Consider the following 18,846-nt stretch of genomic DNA (forward strand, 5'->3'; position numbering starts at 1 on the left):
AGAACCACATAGGACTCCTTGAGTCGACCTGAGTGAACCCTGAACAGAGGCAGGAGTAAGTCCTGCACACAGCCAGGTGTGACCGAAAACCAATAAACAAGACAGTCTCTCACAGAAGCAGTTTCCTTCCACATAAAAACAAACCAACAAACAAAAAACAAGTTTCCTGCTTCTAAAATAAACTATCATTAAAAAAAAAGGCATCAGTAGGAATAAAAAAGCTTGTTAAAAATCAGAGCGATAGGGCCCGGAGAGATAGCACAGCGGCGTTTGCCTTGCAATCAGCCGATCCAGAACCAAAGGTGGTTGGTTCGAATCCCGGTGTCCCATATGGTCCCCCGTGCCTGCCAGGAGCTGTTTCTGAGCAGACAGCCAGGAGTAACCCCTGAGAGCCGCCGGGTGTGGCCCAAAAAACAAAACAAAACAAAACAAAAATCAGAGCGATAGGGCCAGAGATAGCACAGCGGTGTTTGCTTGCAAGCAGCCGATCCAGGACCTAAGGTGGTTGGTTCGAATCCAGTGTCCCATATGGTCCCCCATGCCTGCCAGGAGCTATTTCTGAGCAGACAGCCAGGAGTAACCCCTGAGCACCGCCGGGTGTGGCCAAAAAACCAAAACAAAACAAAAAAGTCAAGAGCGATAGCACAGAGGCAGGGCATATGCTTTGCATGCGGCTGATCCAGGACAGACCACGGTTCAATCCCTGGTGTCCCATATGGTCCCCCAAGCCAGGAGCGATTTTTAAGTGCATAACCAGGAGTAACCCCTGAGAGCCACGGGTGTGGCCCAAAAACCAAACCCAAACAAACAAACAAACAAACAAACAAAAACCCTCATTATCTAGGGGGGCCAGAGGGATGGTGCAGCAAGCGGTAGGGCGATTTCCTTGCAAGTGGCTAACCTAGGATGGACCAAGATTTGATCCCCCAGTGTCCCATAAGGTCCCCCAAGCCAGGAGCAATTTCTGAGCGCATAGCCAGTAGTAACCGCTGAGCGTCACTGGGTGTGGCCCAAAAACCAAAACAAAAACTAGAAAAAAATTCCACCAAAACCAAAAACAAGCAAACAAACAACAACAACAAAAAGCTTCCTGCTTCTAAAACAACTATCAGAAAAATTTCATCATGAGTAATAAAAAGCTTGTTAGAACTCATTATCTGGAGAAGATCAATTGCATTGGCCATGGGATTCTAAAGACCACAAAAGGGACTGGAATGATAGCACAGCAAGTAGGACATTTATCTTGCAAGTGGCCAGTCCAGGTTTGGTCCCCAGTACCTCATATGGTCCCCTGAGCTCCACCAGAAGTGAAACCTGAGTAAGAAGTAAGCAAAGGGGACTCCCAGGAGTGGTCCATAACACAAAACAAGATGACCACCAGGGACAACTTGACTGAGAACATTTGTCACTTTGTTCTCTTACTTCCTCTATTTACTACCAAGTGGAGAGCAAAACCAAGTCTTGTGCTAGATCCAGTCATGCTCTTTGATGTGAGTTAAGGACAACCTTGATATGAGTCAAGAAACCTCCTAAGGTTGACATAGACAAGAGTATTTTGCAATGTCAGAACTGTTCATCAATTTGATCATGACACAGACATTTCCCCTCACCTGTTTGAAGTTATCTCTGAAATTCAATAACTGTGCTCTCACCCCCACACACACAATGGCAACTGATCCCATGTCTGTGTGTCATCTCTGAAGGGAATTCACCCATTTGCTAGGAAAGATTGCACTTGCACAGTTCGGATCTAGAAAATTTCTGCCTCATCTAAATGTAGAAAAAATTTTCTTGCATAGATGATCAATTGTTGAAAAGGCTATCTTTTAGGGGCCGGAGAGATAGCATGGAGGTAAGGCTTTTGCCTTGCATACAGAAGGACGGTGGTTTGAATACTGGCGTCCCATATGGTTCCCCGAGACTGCCAGGAGCAATTTCTGAGTGCAGAGCCAGGAGTAACCCCTGCCGAGTGTGACCCAAAAACAGAAAGAAAAGAAAAGAAAAGAAAAGAAAAAAAAAAGAAAAGAAAGGAAAAGAAAAGAAAGGAAAAGAAAAGAAAAGAAAAGAAAAGAAAAAAAAAAGAAAAGAAAAGAGGGGCGGGGGGGGGGGGGGAGGGGCGGGGAGGAGAGGAACAGAAGAGAAGAGAAGACAAGAGAAGAGAAGAGAAGAGAAGAGAAGAGAAGAGAAGAGAAGAGAAGAGAAGAGAAGAGAAGAGAAGAGAAGAGAAGAGAAGAGAAGAGAAGAGACCATCTTTTATCCATAGCACTGCCTCTCTGGTTTTAAGAAATAAAGCCAATGTGTGAAACGATTTCTAGATTCCACTATGTTCCAAAGTTCTATAAATATATCGCTCATCTAAGCTGAAGAAACATAATTTCTTTTTTTTTTTTTCTTGTTTGTCTGTTTGTTTTGGGCAATGCCCAGTGGTGCTCTGAGCTCTGCTCAGGAATCACTCCAGGTAGACTCAGGGGACCATGTGGAATTCTAGGGATCAATTCTTGGTCAGCCTAGTACAAGGCAAACACCCACTGTACTCTCTCTCCAGCTCTTTGCTCTGTATTTTAAAAAGTCACATCTGTTGATGCCTAGGAGTCACTCCTTGTTCAGGATTTGGGAGTGGGTGGTGTCACACTAGTGATTAAACCCAAATTTCCCACATGCAAAGCTTTTCTTTAGAATATCTTTTTTTGTTGTTGCTTTTTGGGTCACACCCAAAAGCACTCAGGGGTCATTCCTGGCTCTATGCTCAGAAATCACTCCTGGCAGGCTCGGAGGACCATATGGGATGCCGGGATTCGAACCAACGACCTTCTGCATGAAAGGCAAAGGCCTTACCTCCATGCTATCTCTCCAGCCCCACTTTTAAACACACACACACCTTACTTTTTTTTTTTTTTTTTTTTTTGGTTTTTTGGGCCACACCCGGCGTTGCTCAGGGGTTACTCCTGGCTGTCTGCTCAGAAATAGCTCCTGGCAGGCACGGGAGACCATATGGGACACCGGGATTCGAACCAACCACCTTTGGTCCTGGATTGGCTGCTTGCAAGGCAAACGCCGATGTACTATCTCTCCGGGCCCACACACACACACACACACACACACACACACACACACACACACACACACACACACACACACACACACACACACGTTTTTGGGGGGGAAGTGGGGTCACACCTCGTAGTACTCAGGCTCTGCACTCAAGAATCACTCCCAACAGTGTTTGGCGGACCATATGAGATGCCAGGATCAAACCCAGTTGGCTGCATAGAAGACAAGCACCCTATCATTCCAGTACAAAAAAGGAAGCACCAGAGAGATGTTATGTTCCAGGAAGTGAGACGGTGACTCATACCTAATATCTCTACTTGATAAACAAGTATCTTAAATATCATATAATTTACGATGTGGAGCCTAATTTTTTTCATCTTCCCAAACAGAACCCTGTTTGTCACAGCTTTAATGACAACTAATCCTTCTAGTTTCACAGCACCAAAACCTGGGATGGTGCTTGATTTGACTCTCTCAACATATGTAATAATTTAGCAGTTGTGGCAACAAATTCAGATTCTTTCTACATCCACAGCTATTTCCTGGTTCAAACCACCAACATCTTACACCAAGATTAAAGCTACAGCTTCCACAGTGGTTCATTAATGAACTGTAGGACAGAAAAAAAAAAATCTCGAGGTGGGACACTCAAGAAAAAAATTCTACAGTAGGGGCCAGAGTGGTGGCGCAAGCAGTATGGCGTTTGCCTTGCACACGCTAACCTAGGATGGACCGAATTTCAATCCCCCGGCATCCCATATGGTCCCCCATGCCAGGAGCGATTTCTGAGCACATAGCCAGGAGTAACCCCCTGAGCGTCACTGAGTGTGATCCAAAAACTAAAACAAAAAACAAAAAACAAAAAAACTACAATAAAAAAGAAAGAGGGGCAGGAGCAATAGCACAACTGTAAGGCATTGGCCTTGCACAGGGCCAACACAGGACAGACCCCAGTTCGAATCCCAGCAATCCCTTATGGTCTCCTGAGCGTCACCGGGTATGACCCCCCCCACAAAAAAAAAAAAGAAAAAAAAAATCTCAGCCCTATCTGCTGTACTATCTCTCCAGCTCCCAGAATGACCACAACTTAAGACACAATAACAAGAATTCACAGAGATGTGGAGAAATTGGAACCCTTCAGATTTTCTCAAAATGTCACATGACCCCCTCACAAGAAATTCCTCTCTTAGGGTATTTACTAAAAATAAATTTTAGAAATCTTAGAAATTTTAGAAATCAGCATTTTTAGAGCTATTTATCTTAGTAGCCAAAAGATAAAAACAGGGGCTGGAGCGACAGCACAGCAGTAGGGCATTTGCCTTGCACGTGGCCAACCCAGGAGAGGCCTTGGTTGGATTCTGGCATCCCATATGGTCCTCCGAGCCCGCCAGGAGCGATTTCTGAGCACAGAGACAGGAGTAAGCTCCGCCAGGTGTGACCCAAAAACAAAACAAAACCACCAATAACGAAAGATGAAAACAGGGGGCTGGGAAGGTGGTGCTATAGAGGTAAGGTGTCTACCTTGCAAGCGCTAGCGTAGGACAAACCGCAGTTCGATCCCCGGCTTCCCATATGGTCCCCCCAAGCCAGGGGCGATTTCTGAGAGTATAGCCAGGAGTAACCCGAGCATCAAATGGGTGTGGCCTAAAAACCAAAAAAAAAAAAAAAAAAGATGAAAACAGGGCAGGGTTGACTGGAGGGCAAAATTAAGTGCAAGTACTAACTACATCTCCAGTGTGACCCAGAGTTGACACAAGCACGAGGCAAGGCTCCAGTGGTTTGGCCATTTGGTGCTCCTGGTGTCAACCACACAGTAAGTGACTCCTGTGCACCAAAGGCCAAACATATGCAGCACCAAAGTAGAAGTGTAGGATTCCCCATAACCACAACTGTAAGATGTGTGACTCTGGACGAACATGCATGTGGCATCCTTAACTAAAATGTGTGGCATCTCTTTTGACCGGGAAGCACATGTGAACAATGCCCTGAGATATGAGCCCCAACAAGGACCACCAAGTGTATAAGGGTTCCTAACTCACTGCAGTGATTAACTACAGGAAGGGAAATGAGGAGTGGGTATCTTGTTTTTCTTTCATTTTCAGGTTATACCTGATGGTGCTCGGGGCTCACTTCTCTATGCTCAAGACATCACTCCTGGAAATGGGTTTTTAAAAAACTTAATCCTTATAACCAGAAAGATAGTACAAGGTTTAAGAGGAATGTCCAGTAAATTGCCGATGTTTGTTTGGCCCCTGGCACAGCCAGAAGTAATGCCCAACCTGCCCATCCACTCCTTCCACCTGCCAAAAAAACCTCCATATCCTTAGAGTAGGTTTATAGTCTAGAAGTCTATACATCTAGAGATCAGGAAGTGAGGGGATAGAGATGGTACAGCAAGTAAAGCCTTTTCTTTTCTTTTCTTTTTTTTTTTTGGTTTTTGGGTCACACCCGGCAGTGCTCAGGGGTTACTCCTGGCTGTCTGCTCAGAAATAGCTCCTGGCAGGCACGGGGGACCATATGGGACACAGGGATTCGAACCAACCACCTTTGGTCCTGGATCGGCTGCTTGCAAGGCAAACACCACTGTGCTATCTCTCTGGGCCCGTAAAGCCTTTTCATGCATGAGTCTGACATTGGTTCAATCTTCAGCATCCCATAACTCCATTTGGTCCCTGAACACCATCAGGAGTGATTCCAGAGCACAAAACCAGGAGTTAAGACCTGAGCACTGCCAAGTATGGTGCATATACACACAAAGTGAAAAACTGTGAGTTACAAGAAATTCTATTTGTCATTCAAGTGATATATATCTATATATGGGTCTTTATCCACAGTTCTCAGCATAGCTCCCCAAACCCTTGTGATTTTCCAAGTGCTGATCCCTTTGTGGCACTTTTCAGAAAGGGCTGGGGGCAGACTCCCCTCGCTGCATAAATTAAAGCAGCCCCAAACCATACCCTACACCCTCTGACAGAAATGGTCTAGTTCCACAACTTAATGTTGTCAAACTGCCCAGTCACCAAATTTATATCAGATCTATAAATCCTGGACTGCACACCACCACTTTAAGATTTTATAGTAATGTTGCTTCAGTCGTAGTATCAGAAAATCTGACGGGAAAGTTACATAGAAATCTAGCAAGCCCAATGAGCCCCAAAAAATATTAACACAGAAGTTCAACTAGAACCACCCACAGCCCAGTAAATCTTCAGACAATGCCTTTAGTAACACCATGATGAAATACAACAATCGTTTCAAATTGACCTGTGTTGATCTAATTTTTGATATGTCCATTAGCCTTTGTGTTGTAACAAGAAATATGAAGTAAATTTGAGTGTGCTTGGAACCAGGATATCATTGTGAGAAGAAGACTGGAGACACTGGTGGAAGGAAGGTCACACTAGCAGGATTGGTGTTTGAATATTTAAAATCTGAAAGGACTGAATTATGAACAATTTAGTAAATCATGGTGTTATAATGAGAATTCGGGGAAGGAAAAAAAAACTGGGGCAGGAAAGCCTTGGCACAAACATTGGACTGCTTGAGAAAGCCACACAGAACACCTTGATGAAACAGTAACAGGTCTCATGATTCACTGACCAAATACTTAGCAAGCTCGGCTCAGTACCAAGGTACCTGAAATCAGCAGAAACAATTCCAGGAACCTAGTTCATTTGAAAAGGGAGGACTGTGTCAACAGGCAAGACACACAGCCGGACTATGGCATTGATTCATTGTTCAATTATCTTCAAGGATGGTAAGGTTCCATGGAACATTTTAACCATGTTCCAAGGCTATTCAGATAAGAAAAGGAAGGAACACTACATTCTACTTGGAACTTAAGTAACTGCATATCATCTATAAGGAAATAAATTTTGTTTCTGCTTATGGGCCACAGCTGGCAGTGCTCAGGGCTTCCTCCTAGCTCTCTGCTCAGGGATCACTCCTGGTGGTGTAAGGGATCCATATGGGGTGTTGAGGATCAAACTTGTACACCTTACCCACTATATTATCTTTCTGGATCCTAAATATTTGGGGGGATAAGTTATCTATGTTATCCACCCATCCATATAACAATTATTTTTTTAGATAAATTTTTGGTTCAATCAGTTACAAAGTTATTCATGTCTGAGTTTTCAGTCATATAAGGTCCAACATCCCTTCACCGGTGCACACTTCCCACCACCAATGTCCTCAGTTTGCTTCCCAACCTCTCCACTGCCTGCCTCTATGGCAGACCCCACCCCCTCTTGACTCTCTCTCCCTCTCCTTTTTCCCTTCTAAACACCAACTTTACCTCCTTTCAGCCCTCAATTCTTTTCTAGAGTGCTCATTTCCAACTATTATACTGAAAAATAAATTTTAAGAACTAAAAGGGCTAGAAACCCTAAAATAGAAAAAAATTTCAATAATTAAACTGCAGATCTGGGGCTGGAGCCTTAGCATAGTCAGTAGGGCACTTTCCTTGCACATGGCTGATGGTCTTCAATCCTGGCATCCATATGGTCCCTTACACTCACTCACTAGGAGTAATTCCTGAATGCAAAAGCCAGGAGAAACTCAGGAGCACTGCCAGGTATTGCTCCCCCCCCCCAAAAAAAAAAAAAAAAAAAAAAAAACCCTTGCAGATTGAATCCTTGCCTAGCACAACATACATGGCATGATTTATCTGCATTTCCAACTGAGTCATGAAGAGAGCCAGAAATCTTTTCTGGATACTACAATGCTTCTGGTAGGAAACAAACTGAGTGGTGAGTAAAGTCAACAGCTGGTGTGACTATTTAGGTTTTATTTATTATTTTTTTTTAACTTTTTTTTTTTTGGTTTTTGGGCCATACCCAGCGATGCTCAGGGGTTACTCCTGGCTGTCTGCTCAGAAATAGCTCCTGGCAAGCACGGGGGACCATATGGGACACCGGGATTCGAACCAACCACCTTTGGTCCTGGATCGGCTGATTGCAAGGCAAACGCCGCTGTGCTATCTCTCCGGGCCCCTATTTAGGTTTTATAACCCCTATCTGTTATGCAAGTTTTTTCCCCAAAAGACAACCAAGAGTTTCCTTTATAGGAGATGCTATTAAGCTTGAGAATGTAAAATCTGTAGAAGAAGCTTAAAAGAACAGCTCCTTTATAAGGAACTCATTAACCTCCTCTCATTGAGCACAGGAAGTAGTTCACTTCTAGAATACTGTTAATTCTAAAATTTACATGACACACTCAATCAGGTGAGAGTGAAGTAAGGACATTTAAGAAATATTAACTAAAAGGGACAGATATAGTTCACAGAGCCAGTAGTAAATCCCGAAGTACTACCAGATATGGCCCCCAAACAAAAACAAATAAGAAAAAAAACCTGAGGGAAAATATTTCATCTCGTAGAAAAATAAAGGTTGGAGAAGGGAAAGGCTGGCAAGGCTGGCAGTAAAGACAAGTCCTGAAATAAAACCTGTTTATGGGCCAGAGATATCATGGAGGTAAGGTGTTTGCCTTTCATGCAGAAGGTCATTGGTTCAAATCTCACATCTGGGGCCGGAGAAATAGCATGGAGATTAAGGTGTTTGCCTTGTATGCTGGCGAAGGATGGTGATTCGAATCCTGGCTTCCCATATGGTCCCCCGTGCCTGCCAGGGGTGATTTCTGAGCGTGGAGCCAGGAGTGACCCCCTGAGCTGGGGTCTGACCCCCCAACCCCCAAAAAAACAAATCCCGGCATCCCATATGGTTTCCCCGAGCCTGCAGGAGCGATTTTCTGAGTGTGGAGCCAGGAGGAACCCCTGAGCGCTGCTGGGTGTGACTCAAAAACCAAAAAAAAAAAAAAAAAAAAACCTGTTTATATTAGAGGCTAATTTCAAAACAACCAGCCAATTATCTTACTAAAAGCAGAATAGATTTACTGTCATGATACATGATATAACGTAGGGTGAACTTATTACAGTGGTTAGAAAACATCTACAATATAATTAGGATTTTTTTTGGAACCAGAAGAGACTGAGATCCAAATCTGTTTCACTACTTATTAGCTATGTATCCTTGAGCAAGTAATATAATCTCAATGATCTGACCTTGAGTTTTTGTCACAGTAATTAATATGTGTCTATGATGCTGGTTTTCTCATAGGGCAAACGGAAAGCATAACAAGGTAAAATATTCATCGAATGCCCCAAGAATCTGGTTCTTATTACTAATGAATTTCATTAATATAGAGTTGTGTAGAAAATGCAATAAATTTACTTTTGCTTCCTTTGAGATTTCAGATCTGAAAGAAAACTACTTCTTTCCAGGTACTCTCTTTCTCAGTAAACTGCAAACCTTTTGCCCAGTGTTAGTTTGTTTTGTCTTGGGTTTTGGGTCATACCTGGTGATGCTCAGGGGACTATATGGGTTGCAGGTGATCAAACCTAGGTCAGCTGTGTGCAAGGCAAAAGCTCTACAAGCTGTACTATCACTGAAACCCCAGAAAGAAAAATAACCTTTTTTTTTCCTTAGCGTTTTTGGGGCTCATACCTGGCCTCAGCACTCAGACTGAACCTGGTTTGGCGTTGTATAAACGTCTGCCTTGGCCACGCTAGCCTAGGACGAATCGAGGTTCCATCCCCTGGTGTCCTATACAGTCCCCTAAGTCAGGAGCGATTTCTCGAGCATGTAGCTAGAAGTAACCCACATTCGGTCATCGGATGTGGCAGAAAAAACAAAAACAAAAACAAAAACAATAATCACATAAATAAATGAGAAAATGGAAAGGGCCCTAGAGAGATAACAGATACAGTGCTGTGGGTACACGCAGCAAAACCAGATTCAAACCCCAGCATCTTGCAGTCTCCTGAACCTGTCAGGAATAATCTCTCTGAGCACAAAGCTAGGAGTAGCACCTGACCAAAATCCAGGAACAGCCCACAAAACAGAAATAAAACCAAAAAACAAAATGAAAATAGGGCTGGAGAGATCTCAGATCAGTGGATTGGAGCACAGTTTGCATGCAGGCAGTCTGGGTTTGATTCTTCAATAGTCCCCTAAACAGAAGAAAGGAACACTTAGCCAGGAGTAGCCTCTGAGCACTGCCAAGACTAAAATAATTAAATAAATAAAATAATTTTCGGGGCTGAAGAGATAGCACAGCAGTAGGATGTTTGCCTTGCATGCGGCCGACTTGGGACAAAACCCAGGTTTGCATTCCCGGCATCCCTATATGGTCCCCGAGACTGCCAGGAACGATTTGCTGAGCGATAGAGCCAGGAGTAAACCTGGGTGCCGCTGGGCACAGCCCAAAAACCAAAAACAAACAAACAAACAAAAAAACCCACCTTTTTTCATGTTGTTTACAAGAAGCTCATTTCAAACATGAGCTTAGAGTAAATGGGTACAAAACTATATGCCATGAAAAGATTAATTAAAAAAATAAAACAGGAATGACTACATCAACAGCAAATAAAACAAATCAGAGGAAAGAAAACTATGAGAGAGAAAAACAATAGTGAGCAAACAAAGGTAGACCACAAAGTGAAATTTTTTTTTTTTTTTTTGTTTCTTTTGGGCCACCACCCGGTGACGCTCAGGGGTTACTCCTGGCTATGCGCTCAGAAGTCGCTCCTGGCTTGGGGGACCATATGGGACACCGAGGGGATCGAACCCTTAGGTCCGTCCCTAGGACAGCGCAGGTAAGGCAGGCACCCTTACCTCTTGCGCCACCGCCCGGCCCCCAAAGTGAAATTTTTGGTGGCTCCAGGAATCAACTCAGGGTCTCACACATGCAAGGACTGTACCACTGAGTCAAGAAACAACAGTTTGGGGCTGGAGCGGTGGCATTAGAGGTTAAAGTGCCTTGCAAGCACTAGCCTAGGACGGACTGCAGTTTGATCCCCAGCATCCCATATAGTCCCCCCACGCCAGGAGCGATTTCTGAGCACATAGCCAGTAGTAATCCCTGAACGTCAATGGGTGTGGCCAAAACAAAAAACAAAAAACACCAAAAAAAAAAGAAGAAAGAAGAAAAAAAGAAAAGAAAAAGAAGAGAGAGAGAGAGAAAGAAGAAAGATGAAGATAGAAAGAGAGAGAGAAAGAAAGAGAGAAGAAAGAGAGAGAAAGAAAGAGAGAGAGAAAGAGAGAGAGAGAAAGGAGAGAAAGAAAGAAAGAAAAAGAAAAGAAAGAAGAAGAAGAAAGAAAAAAGAAAGAAAAAGATAAGAAAGAAAGAAGAAAAGAAAGAAAGAAAGAAAGAAAGAAAGAAAGAAAGAGAGAGAGAGAGAGGGAGGGAAGGAAGGAAGGAGAGAGAGAGAGAGAGAGAGAGAGAGAAAGGAAGGAAGGACGGAAGGACGGAAGGAAGGAAGGAAGGAAGGAAGGAAGGAAGGAAGGAAGGAAGGAAGGAAGGAAGGAAGGAAGGAAGGAAGGAAAGGAAGAAGAAGAAAGAAAGAAAGAAAAAAGAAAAGAGAGAAGAAAGAAGAAAGAAAGAAAGAAAGAAAAGAAAAAAGAAAGAAAGAAAGAAAGAAAGAAAGAAGAAAGAAAGAAGAAAAGAAAGAAGAAAGAAAGAAAGAAAGAAAGAAAGAAAGAAAGAAAGAAAGAAAAGAAAGAAAGAAAGAAAGAAAGAAAGAAAGAAAGAAAGAAAGAAAGAAAGAAAGAAAGAAAGAAAGAAAGAAAGAAAGAAAGAGAAAACAGTTTGCTGGAGCCAGAGAGATAGCGTTTACCTTGCACAAAGCCGATCCAGAACAGAAGGTGGTTCAAATCCCACATCCCATATGGTCCCCCATGCCTGGCAGGAAGTGATTTCTGAACACAGAGCCAGGAGTAATCCCTGAGCATCGTTGGGTGTGACCCCAAAAACAAAAACAAAAAAAAAGGGAAACAAGAGTTTGGGAGCCAGGAATGGTAGCACAATGGGTAGAACGTTTTTTCCTTGTCTTAACACACGGTTGACCTGGGTTTGATTCCAAGCATCATATATAGGTTTCCTGAGACTGGGTGTGGCCCAAAAGCCAAAACAATCAAACAAAAAGAATGGAAATGTCAAGAAATAGACCCTAGTTTTCTTTTATTTGGTTATCAACAATACACTGCAGTGATCAGAGACCACCCTTGAAGGTGCCTAAAGGACCGAGTGCCTCCCTGACTGCTTATACTATCTTTTCAGCCCATTAATCACATTCTAAATATGGAAGCATGACACAATTGCAAAAATATCTGAGTAAATCTGACAGAAACTGAAAAGAGAAAGAAAAATCCACAATTACAGTTAAAAAACCTAAAGCACGAGTACATATAGTCCAGTGCCAAACTGCCGTTGAGAGAGACTGTAGCACACTTGCACTTCTACCCAGCTCCATGCAAGGTCATGGATATGCTGCTACCTTATAGACCAACTTGGGCATTTTTGTGTGATTTTTGTAACTGGTACCTATTTGTTTCCACTTCCCCAGTAGCACACTGCCGTGGAGAATTTCCACATGCTTATCTGCCTTCTGTATTTTAGGTCAAGCATCTACTTAACTCTTCAGCCATCTCATGTTTTCTCATTGCTGAGATTTATGAGTTCCTTCCATAATCCAGGTAACTCTAGGATACTGAATCTGGGTACAGACACATGCAAGGCAAGCACTTTTACCCACCTACTCCTCACTTTGGTCCCTGAAGAAGGAATTTTGTTGTTGCCTCTGCACTCAACAGATCAACTCCTAGTAGTGCTCAGGAAACCAGATGGGAGCCAGGGATCCAAACTAGGTAAGCGCATGCAAGGAGCAGAGGGGTCCTACTTCTGTACTATCCACTCCACACTGGCCCACAAGGAATTTGTTCAAGCCAAGGAAGAACAAGTTATAAACAACCAAACCAGGATATCATGGCATAGTATACAGCGAATAGAACAGATAATGTACATACAACCTGATAAAGATATAGAACCACGTAAACATTTCTTTTTTGGGGGGGAGGACAACCCCGGCAGCGCTCAGGGTTACTCCTGGTATCAGCTCAGAAATAATTCCTGGCAGGCACGGGGGGACCATATGGGACACAGGATTCGAACCAACCACCTTAGGTTCTGGGTTGGCTGCTTGCAAAGGCAAATGCAACTTTGTATCCCGCCCCACCCCCTTTTGGTTTTTTGGTCACACCTGGCAGCTCTCAGGGGTCACTCCTGGCTCTGTGCTTAGAAATCGTCCTCTTGCAGGTTAAGAAACCATATGGGATACTGGCAATCAAACCTGGGTCTGCCCTGGGTTGGCCACGTGCAAGTCCAACCACCACTACCACTGTGCTACCTCTGTGGCCCAGAACACTTATTTTATGGGGAGGAATGGTGGGGTACACATCCGGCAGCCACTCTGGGGCTATTCTTGGCCCTGTTGCACTAAGGAAATCACTCCAGAGAACATATCAAGGTGTGGGATCAATTCTGGATCAGGCTGTGCAAAGCAAGCAACTTACCTGCTGCTACTCTCTCTCTCCAAGCCATTGAAATACCTTTATACTGCTACAAAGAACAAACCTACAGGAAATATGTGATGGTATCACTTGACATTCTTTTATACTGGGTGAGAAGATGGGGGAAGTGGTGTCTGGGGGACTACTCCCTGGCTCTGGGCTTAGGGCATCACACCCAACCAGTGCTCAATGGACCATGTGGTGATGGTATAGCACCTGGGTCAGCTGCATATAACACAAGGCCCTAACCCCTGATTCATCTCTTCACTTTACACCTGCCACTCTCATCGCTGGCAAAAGACAAAACAGAGTATAACAATTGGTTCTAAATTTCCTGACTAAGAAAATACTGATGATCAGTACATCAGGTAGAGCCTGCCTTTCATGCAGCTGACCTGGATTTGATCCACAGCATCCTATATACTCAAATCCCATGAGTCCTGCCAGAAATAACCCTTGAGCAAGCACCAAGGTGTAGCTCCAAAATAAAACAAACGAAAGAATAACATGAAGCATCTGTAACAAATTCAAAGATCTGAGCAAAACCAGGAATACTTCCTGAACTTATACTAGGAGTAATCCCTGAGCACTGCCACGTGTGGTACAAAAATAAATGACCTTTAAATTACCCTGGGGCCGGAGAGATAGCATGGAGGTAAGGCGTTTGCCTTTCATGCAGAAGGACAGTGGTTTGAATCCCAGCATCCCATATGGTCCCCTGTGCCTGCCAGGGGCGATTTCTGAGCATAGAGCCAGGAGTAACCCCTAAGCACTGCCGGGTGTGACCCCCCCCCCAAAAAAAAAATTACCTGGGTTTTTTCCCTACTGATAATAAAAGTTTATGGGGCCTGAGATGCAGATAAGGAGCTTGCCCTGCATGCAGGTGACTTGGGTTCAGTCCATGGCATCCCTCATGATCCCTCAAGCCTCGCTAGGAGTGATGCCTGAGTGTAAGCCCTGAGAACCGTCAAAGGTTCAAAAAAAAAAAAAAAAAAGCGAGCTGGAGAGATAGCATGGAGGTATGGCATTTGCCTCGTGTGCAGAAGGTTAATGGTTCGAATCCCGGCATCCCATATGGTCCCCCAAGCCTGCTAGGAGCGATTTCTAAGCGTGAAGCCAGGAGTAACACCTGAGTGCTGCCAGGTGTGACCCAACCCCCCCCCAAAGCATTCACAATAAGCTTGTATGAAAAAATATTAAGAACATTCAAAGATATGAGCAATTATTACAGAATTAAAGGCAATCAGCTTATAACCTACTATACTTAAGTAAAATGTGATTCTATACAATCTGAGGCCGGAGAGATAGCATGGAGGTAAGGCGTTTGCCTCTCATGCAGAAGGTCAGTGGTTCGAATCCCAGCGTCCCATATATCCCCTGAGCCTGCCAGGAGCGATTTCTGAGCGTAGAGCCAGGAGTAACCCCTGAGCACTGCCGGGTGTGACCGAAAAGCAAAAGACAAAACAAAACAAAAATGTATAAAAATGTGATTCTATACAAATCTGAAATATGTTCAAATTTTCTTCTAGAATAATCCTGATACTGTCAGAATCCAAAGTCTGGTTTAGAAATTAACTGTAAATTAGCTTTGCTGTGAACTTAAGTGCAGCTATGCCAGGCTCGAGTTTTAAGACTTTTTGAACTACAATCAATTTTAGCCCAACCTTGTACTAAGGACCAATAATTTTAAAAGATCAATACCCGGGGCCGGGTGGTGGCACTAAAGGTAAGGTGCCTGCCTTGCCTGCGCTAACCTTGGAGGGACCGCGGTTCGATCCCCCGGTGTCCCATATGGTCCCCCAAGCCAGGAGCAACTTCTGAGCACATAGCCAGGAGTAGCCCCTGAACGTTACCGGGTGTGGCCCAAAAATCAAAAAACAAAACAAAACAAAAGATCAATACCCAGGGGGCCAGAGAGATAGCATGGAAGTAGGGCGTTGCCTTGCATGCAGAACGACGGTGGTTCGAATCCCGGCATCCCATAAGGTCCCCCAAGCCTGCCAGGAGCAATTTCTGAGTGTAGAGCCAGGAGTAATTCCTGAACGCTGCCGAGTGTGACCCAAAAACAAAACAAAACAAAACAAAAAGCTTAAAAAAAAATATAAGGGGCCGGAGAGATAGCATGGAGGTAAGGCGTTTGCCTTTCATGCAGGAGGTCATCGGTTCGAATCCCGGCGTCCCATATGGTCCCCCGTGCCTGCCAGGAACAATTTCTGAGCCTGGAGCCAGGAATAATCCCTGAGCACTGCCGGGTGTGACCCAAAAACCACACACACACACACACAAAAAAAAAAAAAAAAAAAAAAAAATATATATATATATATATAGTAGTTTTTAGTATGCCTTTATTTCAAATTATAAACCATAAAGGGATTTCCCACACCTAGTCTTCTTTTACTAGGATGAATGTCATTAAATCAGTTTTGAATGCTGGAAGTTTTTAAGACTCAATTGTTATGTAATTCTATGCTCTTACCTGGCCTGTTAGTGGCTGCCATGATAAAAACCTGCTGGCGTGTTTCCAGACCATCCATCTCTGTGAGAAGTTGATTTACTACACGGACACTGGCCCCTGTCTGAAAAGAAGTCAATACAGGTCCTTCAGCTACTAATCAAAAGAAAAGAACAGCACCAATTTTTAAAATACAAAACAAACCACTGAGCATCGCAGGTTCGACGCCTGGCTTTCAACAGCTGACCTGTCTTTGATCTCCGGCAATTCATATGGTTCCCATATGGTCCACTACAAGAAATAATTCTTTGAGTGTAGAGTCAGGAGTTACCCCTGAGCTTTGCTGAGTGTGCTTCAAACAAAAATAAAACAAAAAGCTGCCCATTTAAATGAAAGTTTTTGTCAAAAGAGAGGGCTGACTTTTTTTGAATTTCTAAATGTAGGTGTTATGCAAAAGATATTTTTCAACAGTATGCTTCCAGTATTATCCGGCTACTAATCACAATTTACACGAGGAAACAAAAGTAAAAGAGGCTAATTATTTGTCCAAGGTCTCACAGAAAGATAAAGGAAGAGATGAAATTCAGTCTTATATCAAGCTGATCCTAAAGCCTCATGCAACCAGTTATTCAAAGATCTCACAACTACAATGAACTTCCCTCTGGGCAAATTTAGATTCACCTTTTGCATGCCAGGCCAGATTCACTGGGGTATCAGATGTGCCAGAGCTCTCTGCTAGACAATGAAAGGGTATCTCTTTCCTTGGAGAATACAGAACAGCATATGGCTATCTTGGGTCACAACCAAGAGAAAGTTGAGGGGGTTGGCAAATAGCTCAATCACAGAGACTTTTGAAAACATGAAATGGGAAAAATTAATACTGTTCCTTTTTGGTTTTTGTTTTTGAGGGGCCACATTCAGTGATACTCACGAGTTACTCCTGGGTCTGTGCCCATGAATTACTCATGGCAATGCTCAGAGAACTATATGGGATGCCAAGGATCAATCCCAGGTCTGTTGCATGCAAGGCAACCACCCTACTTAATGTACTATCACTCTAGACCCCTGAATTGTGTTTTTCTTTTTTGTCATTAATGCCTTTCTACAACAAGTATATTTAAATGCAAGATAATGTGTTTTGGGGCCAGAGAGATAGCACGGAGGTAAGGCCTTGCATGCAGAAGGACGGTGGTTCAAATCCCGGCATTCCATATGGTCCCCTGAACCTGCCAGGAGTGATTTCTGAGTGTAGAGCCAGGAATAACCCCTGAGCGTTGCCAAGTGTGACCCAAAAACCAAAATAAATAATAAATAAATAAAATAATTAAAAAAAAGATAATGTGGGACCGGAGAGATAGCATGGAGGTAAGGCATTTGCCTTTCATGCAGGAGGTCATCGGTTCGAATCCTGGCATCCCATATGGTCCCCCGTGCCTGCCAGGAGCAATTTCTGAGCCTGGAGCCAGGAATAACCCCTGAGCACTGCCGGGTGTGACCCAAAAACCACAAAAAAAAAAAAAAAAGATAATGTGTTTAAATGATCAATTTATTTTTTGCTTTTGCTTTATTTTTTTTAATTCCACCTGTGGGTAGTCAGTGCTTACTCCTGATGCTACACTGGTGGACCATATGTTGTACTATCTCTTTGGCTGCTTTTACTGATTAATTTCTTTTCTTTTGTTTTTTTTTGGGTTTTTTTTTTGGGGGGGGGGGAGGTCACACCTGGCAGCGCTCAGGGGCCCATATGGGATGCTGGAATTCGAACCACCATTACTCAACACACAAGGCAAACAGCTCTACCTCCATGCTATCTTTCCGGCCCCTTCTGATTAATTTCTGTAAAAAAAATATTTGATACACTATATGCTTCTGCTACATGTTACACAGTTTTTGGGTTTTATTTAACTAATAAAAGGTAGAAGACTGTAGAAAAGCAGCCCTTACGATGGGCTTGGATGGTGAATGGAGGCATTTGTCATTAGGCCCGGGCCACATGGCTCCATACCCCATTAACCAGCGGGTCTGGGTCCAGGAAAGCGAGGATATTGCACTCACTCACAGGCAGGTTTTCAGAGAGATAACATCTTTACTTAGCCCTACCCAACAGATGTGGCTGCTAACTATTTACGCATTCAGCCCTGCATTCTCACTTCTCCTTCAGCCATAGCTCTCCATTCAGGTAAATGCCAATTCCTCTCCATTCAGGCAAAGACCAAAAAGCCCTAATCCCTTGGCCCAAAGGCCTTATCTAACCTTCCTAAAACCACTCCCAGGAATGGGCGGGTCTCAGGTAGATACACCTAAATCCAGGGTGGAGTCATATCTCCCCCTTCTCTGCAATATAAATGAGCTTTTGTAATTCTGACCCCGCCTTTAGCCAAAGGCAGGTAATATTTCCAAAGCAACAACGTAATAAAGTGAAAATTAACATACCAGCCCTTTTCAAAAACATAACATTTCTGCAAAATATACCATACATCTGTAACTTAAAATTTTCTTAATGCTTTTTTACCAAGCACCATCCCGGAACTCTACAACTGGCGCCTGAACTCTGACCTGAATCCTGGACCCAAGAAAACAGCGATGATGGTGAGATTTCTGCTCTTGTTTGATTTAGGCTCTTTTAAGATGGAGTCAGCCCAAAACATTCGGCCACATGGAACCATTTTCAAATATGGCCGACAACCCTTCTAGGGGCAGGAGGGCAACTGAAACAGGGGAGATGAAACTTGGATCACCCCCATCCATGGCTAAGAACTGAAACTTTGTTGCCTAAAATCCTTTTTTCCGGCCCAGAGAGGCAAGCAGCCGATCCAGGACCAAAGGTGGTTGGTTGGAATCCTGGTGTCCCATATGGTCCCCCGTGCCTGCCAGGAGCTATTTCTGAGCAGACAGCCAGGAGTAACCCCTGAGCACTGCCGGTTGTGGCCCAAAAAC

General features: G+C 43.7%; 1 protein-coding gene across 1 annotated transcript in view; it reads right to left on the reverse strand.

Moving 5' to 3' along the window:
* Positions 1 to 18,846, reverse strand: part of NVL (nuclear VCP like) — a 99,681-nt gene that overhangs the window by 29,660 nt on the left and 51,175 nt on the right. The window contains exon 18 of the mRNA XM_049776439.1: positions 15,934 to 16,033. Within this exon, the coding sequence (XP_049632396.1) occupies positions 15,934 to 16,033 (100 nt within the window). The remainder of the gene's footprint in view (positions 1 to 15,933; positions 16,034 to 18,846) is intronic.

Source organism: Suncus etruscus, chromosome 7 (assembly GCF_024139225.1).
Source record: "Suncus etruscus isolate mSunEtr1 chromosome 7, mSunEtr1.pri.cur, whole genome shotgun sequence".
NCBI classification, from domain to species: domain Eukaryota; kingdom Metazoa; phylum Chordata; class Mammalia; order Eulipotyphla; family Soricidae; genus Suncus; species Suncus etruscus.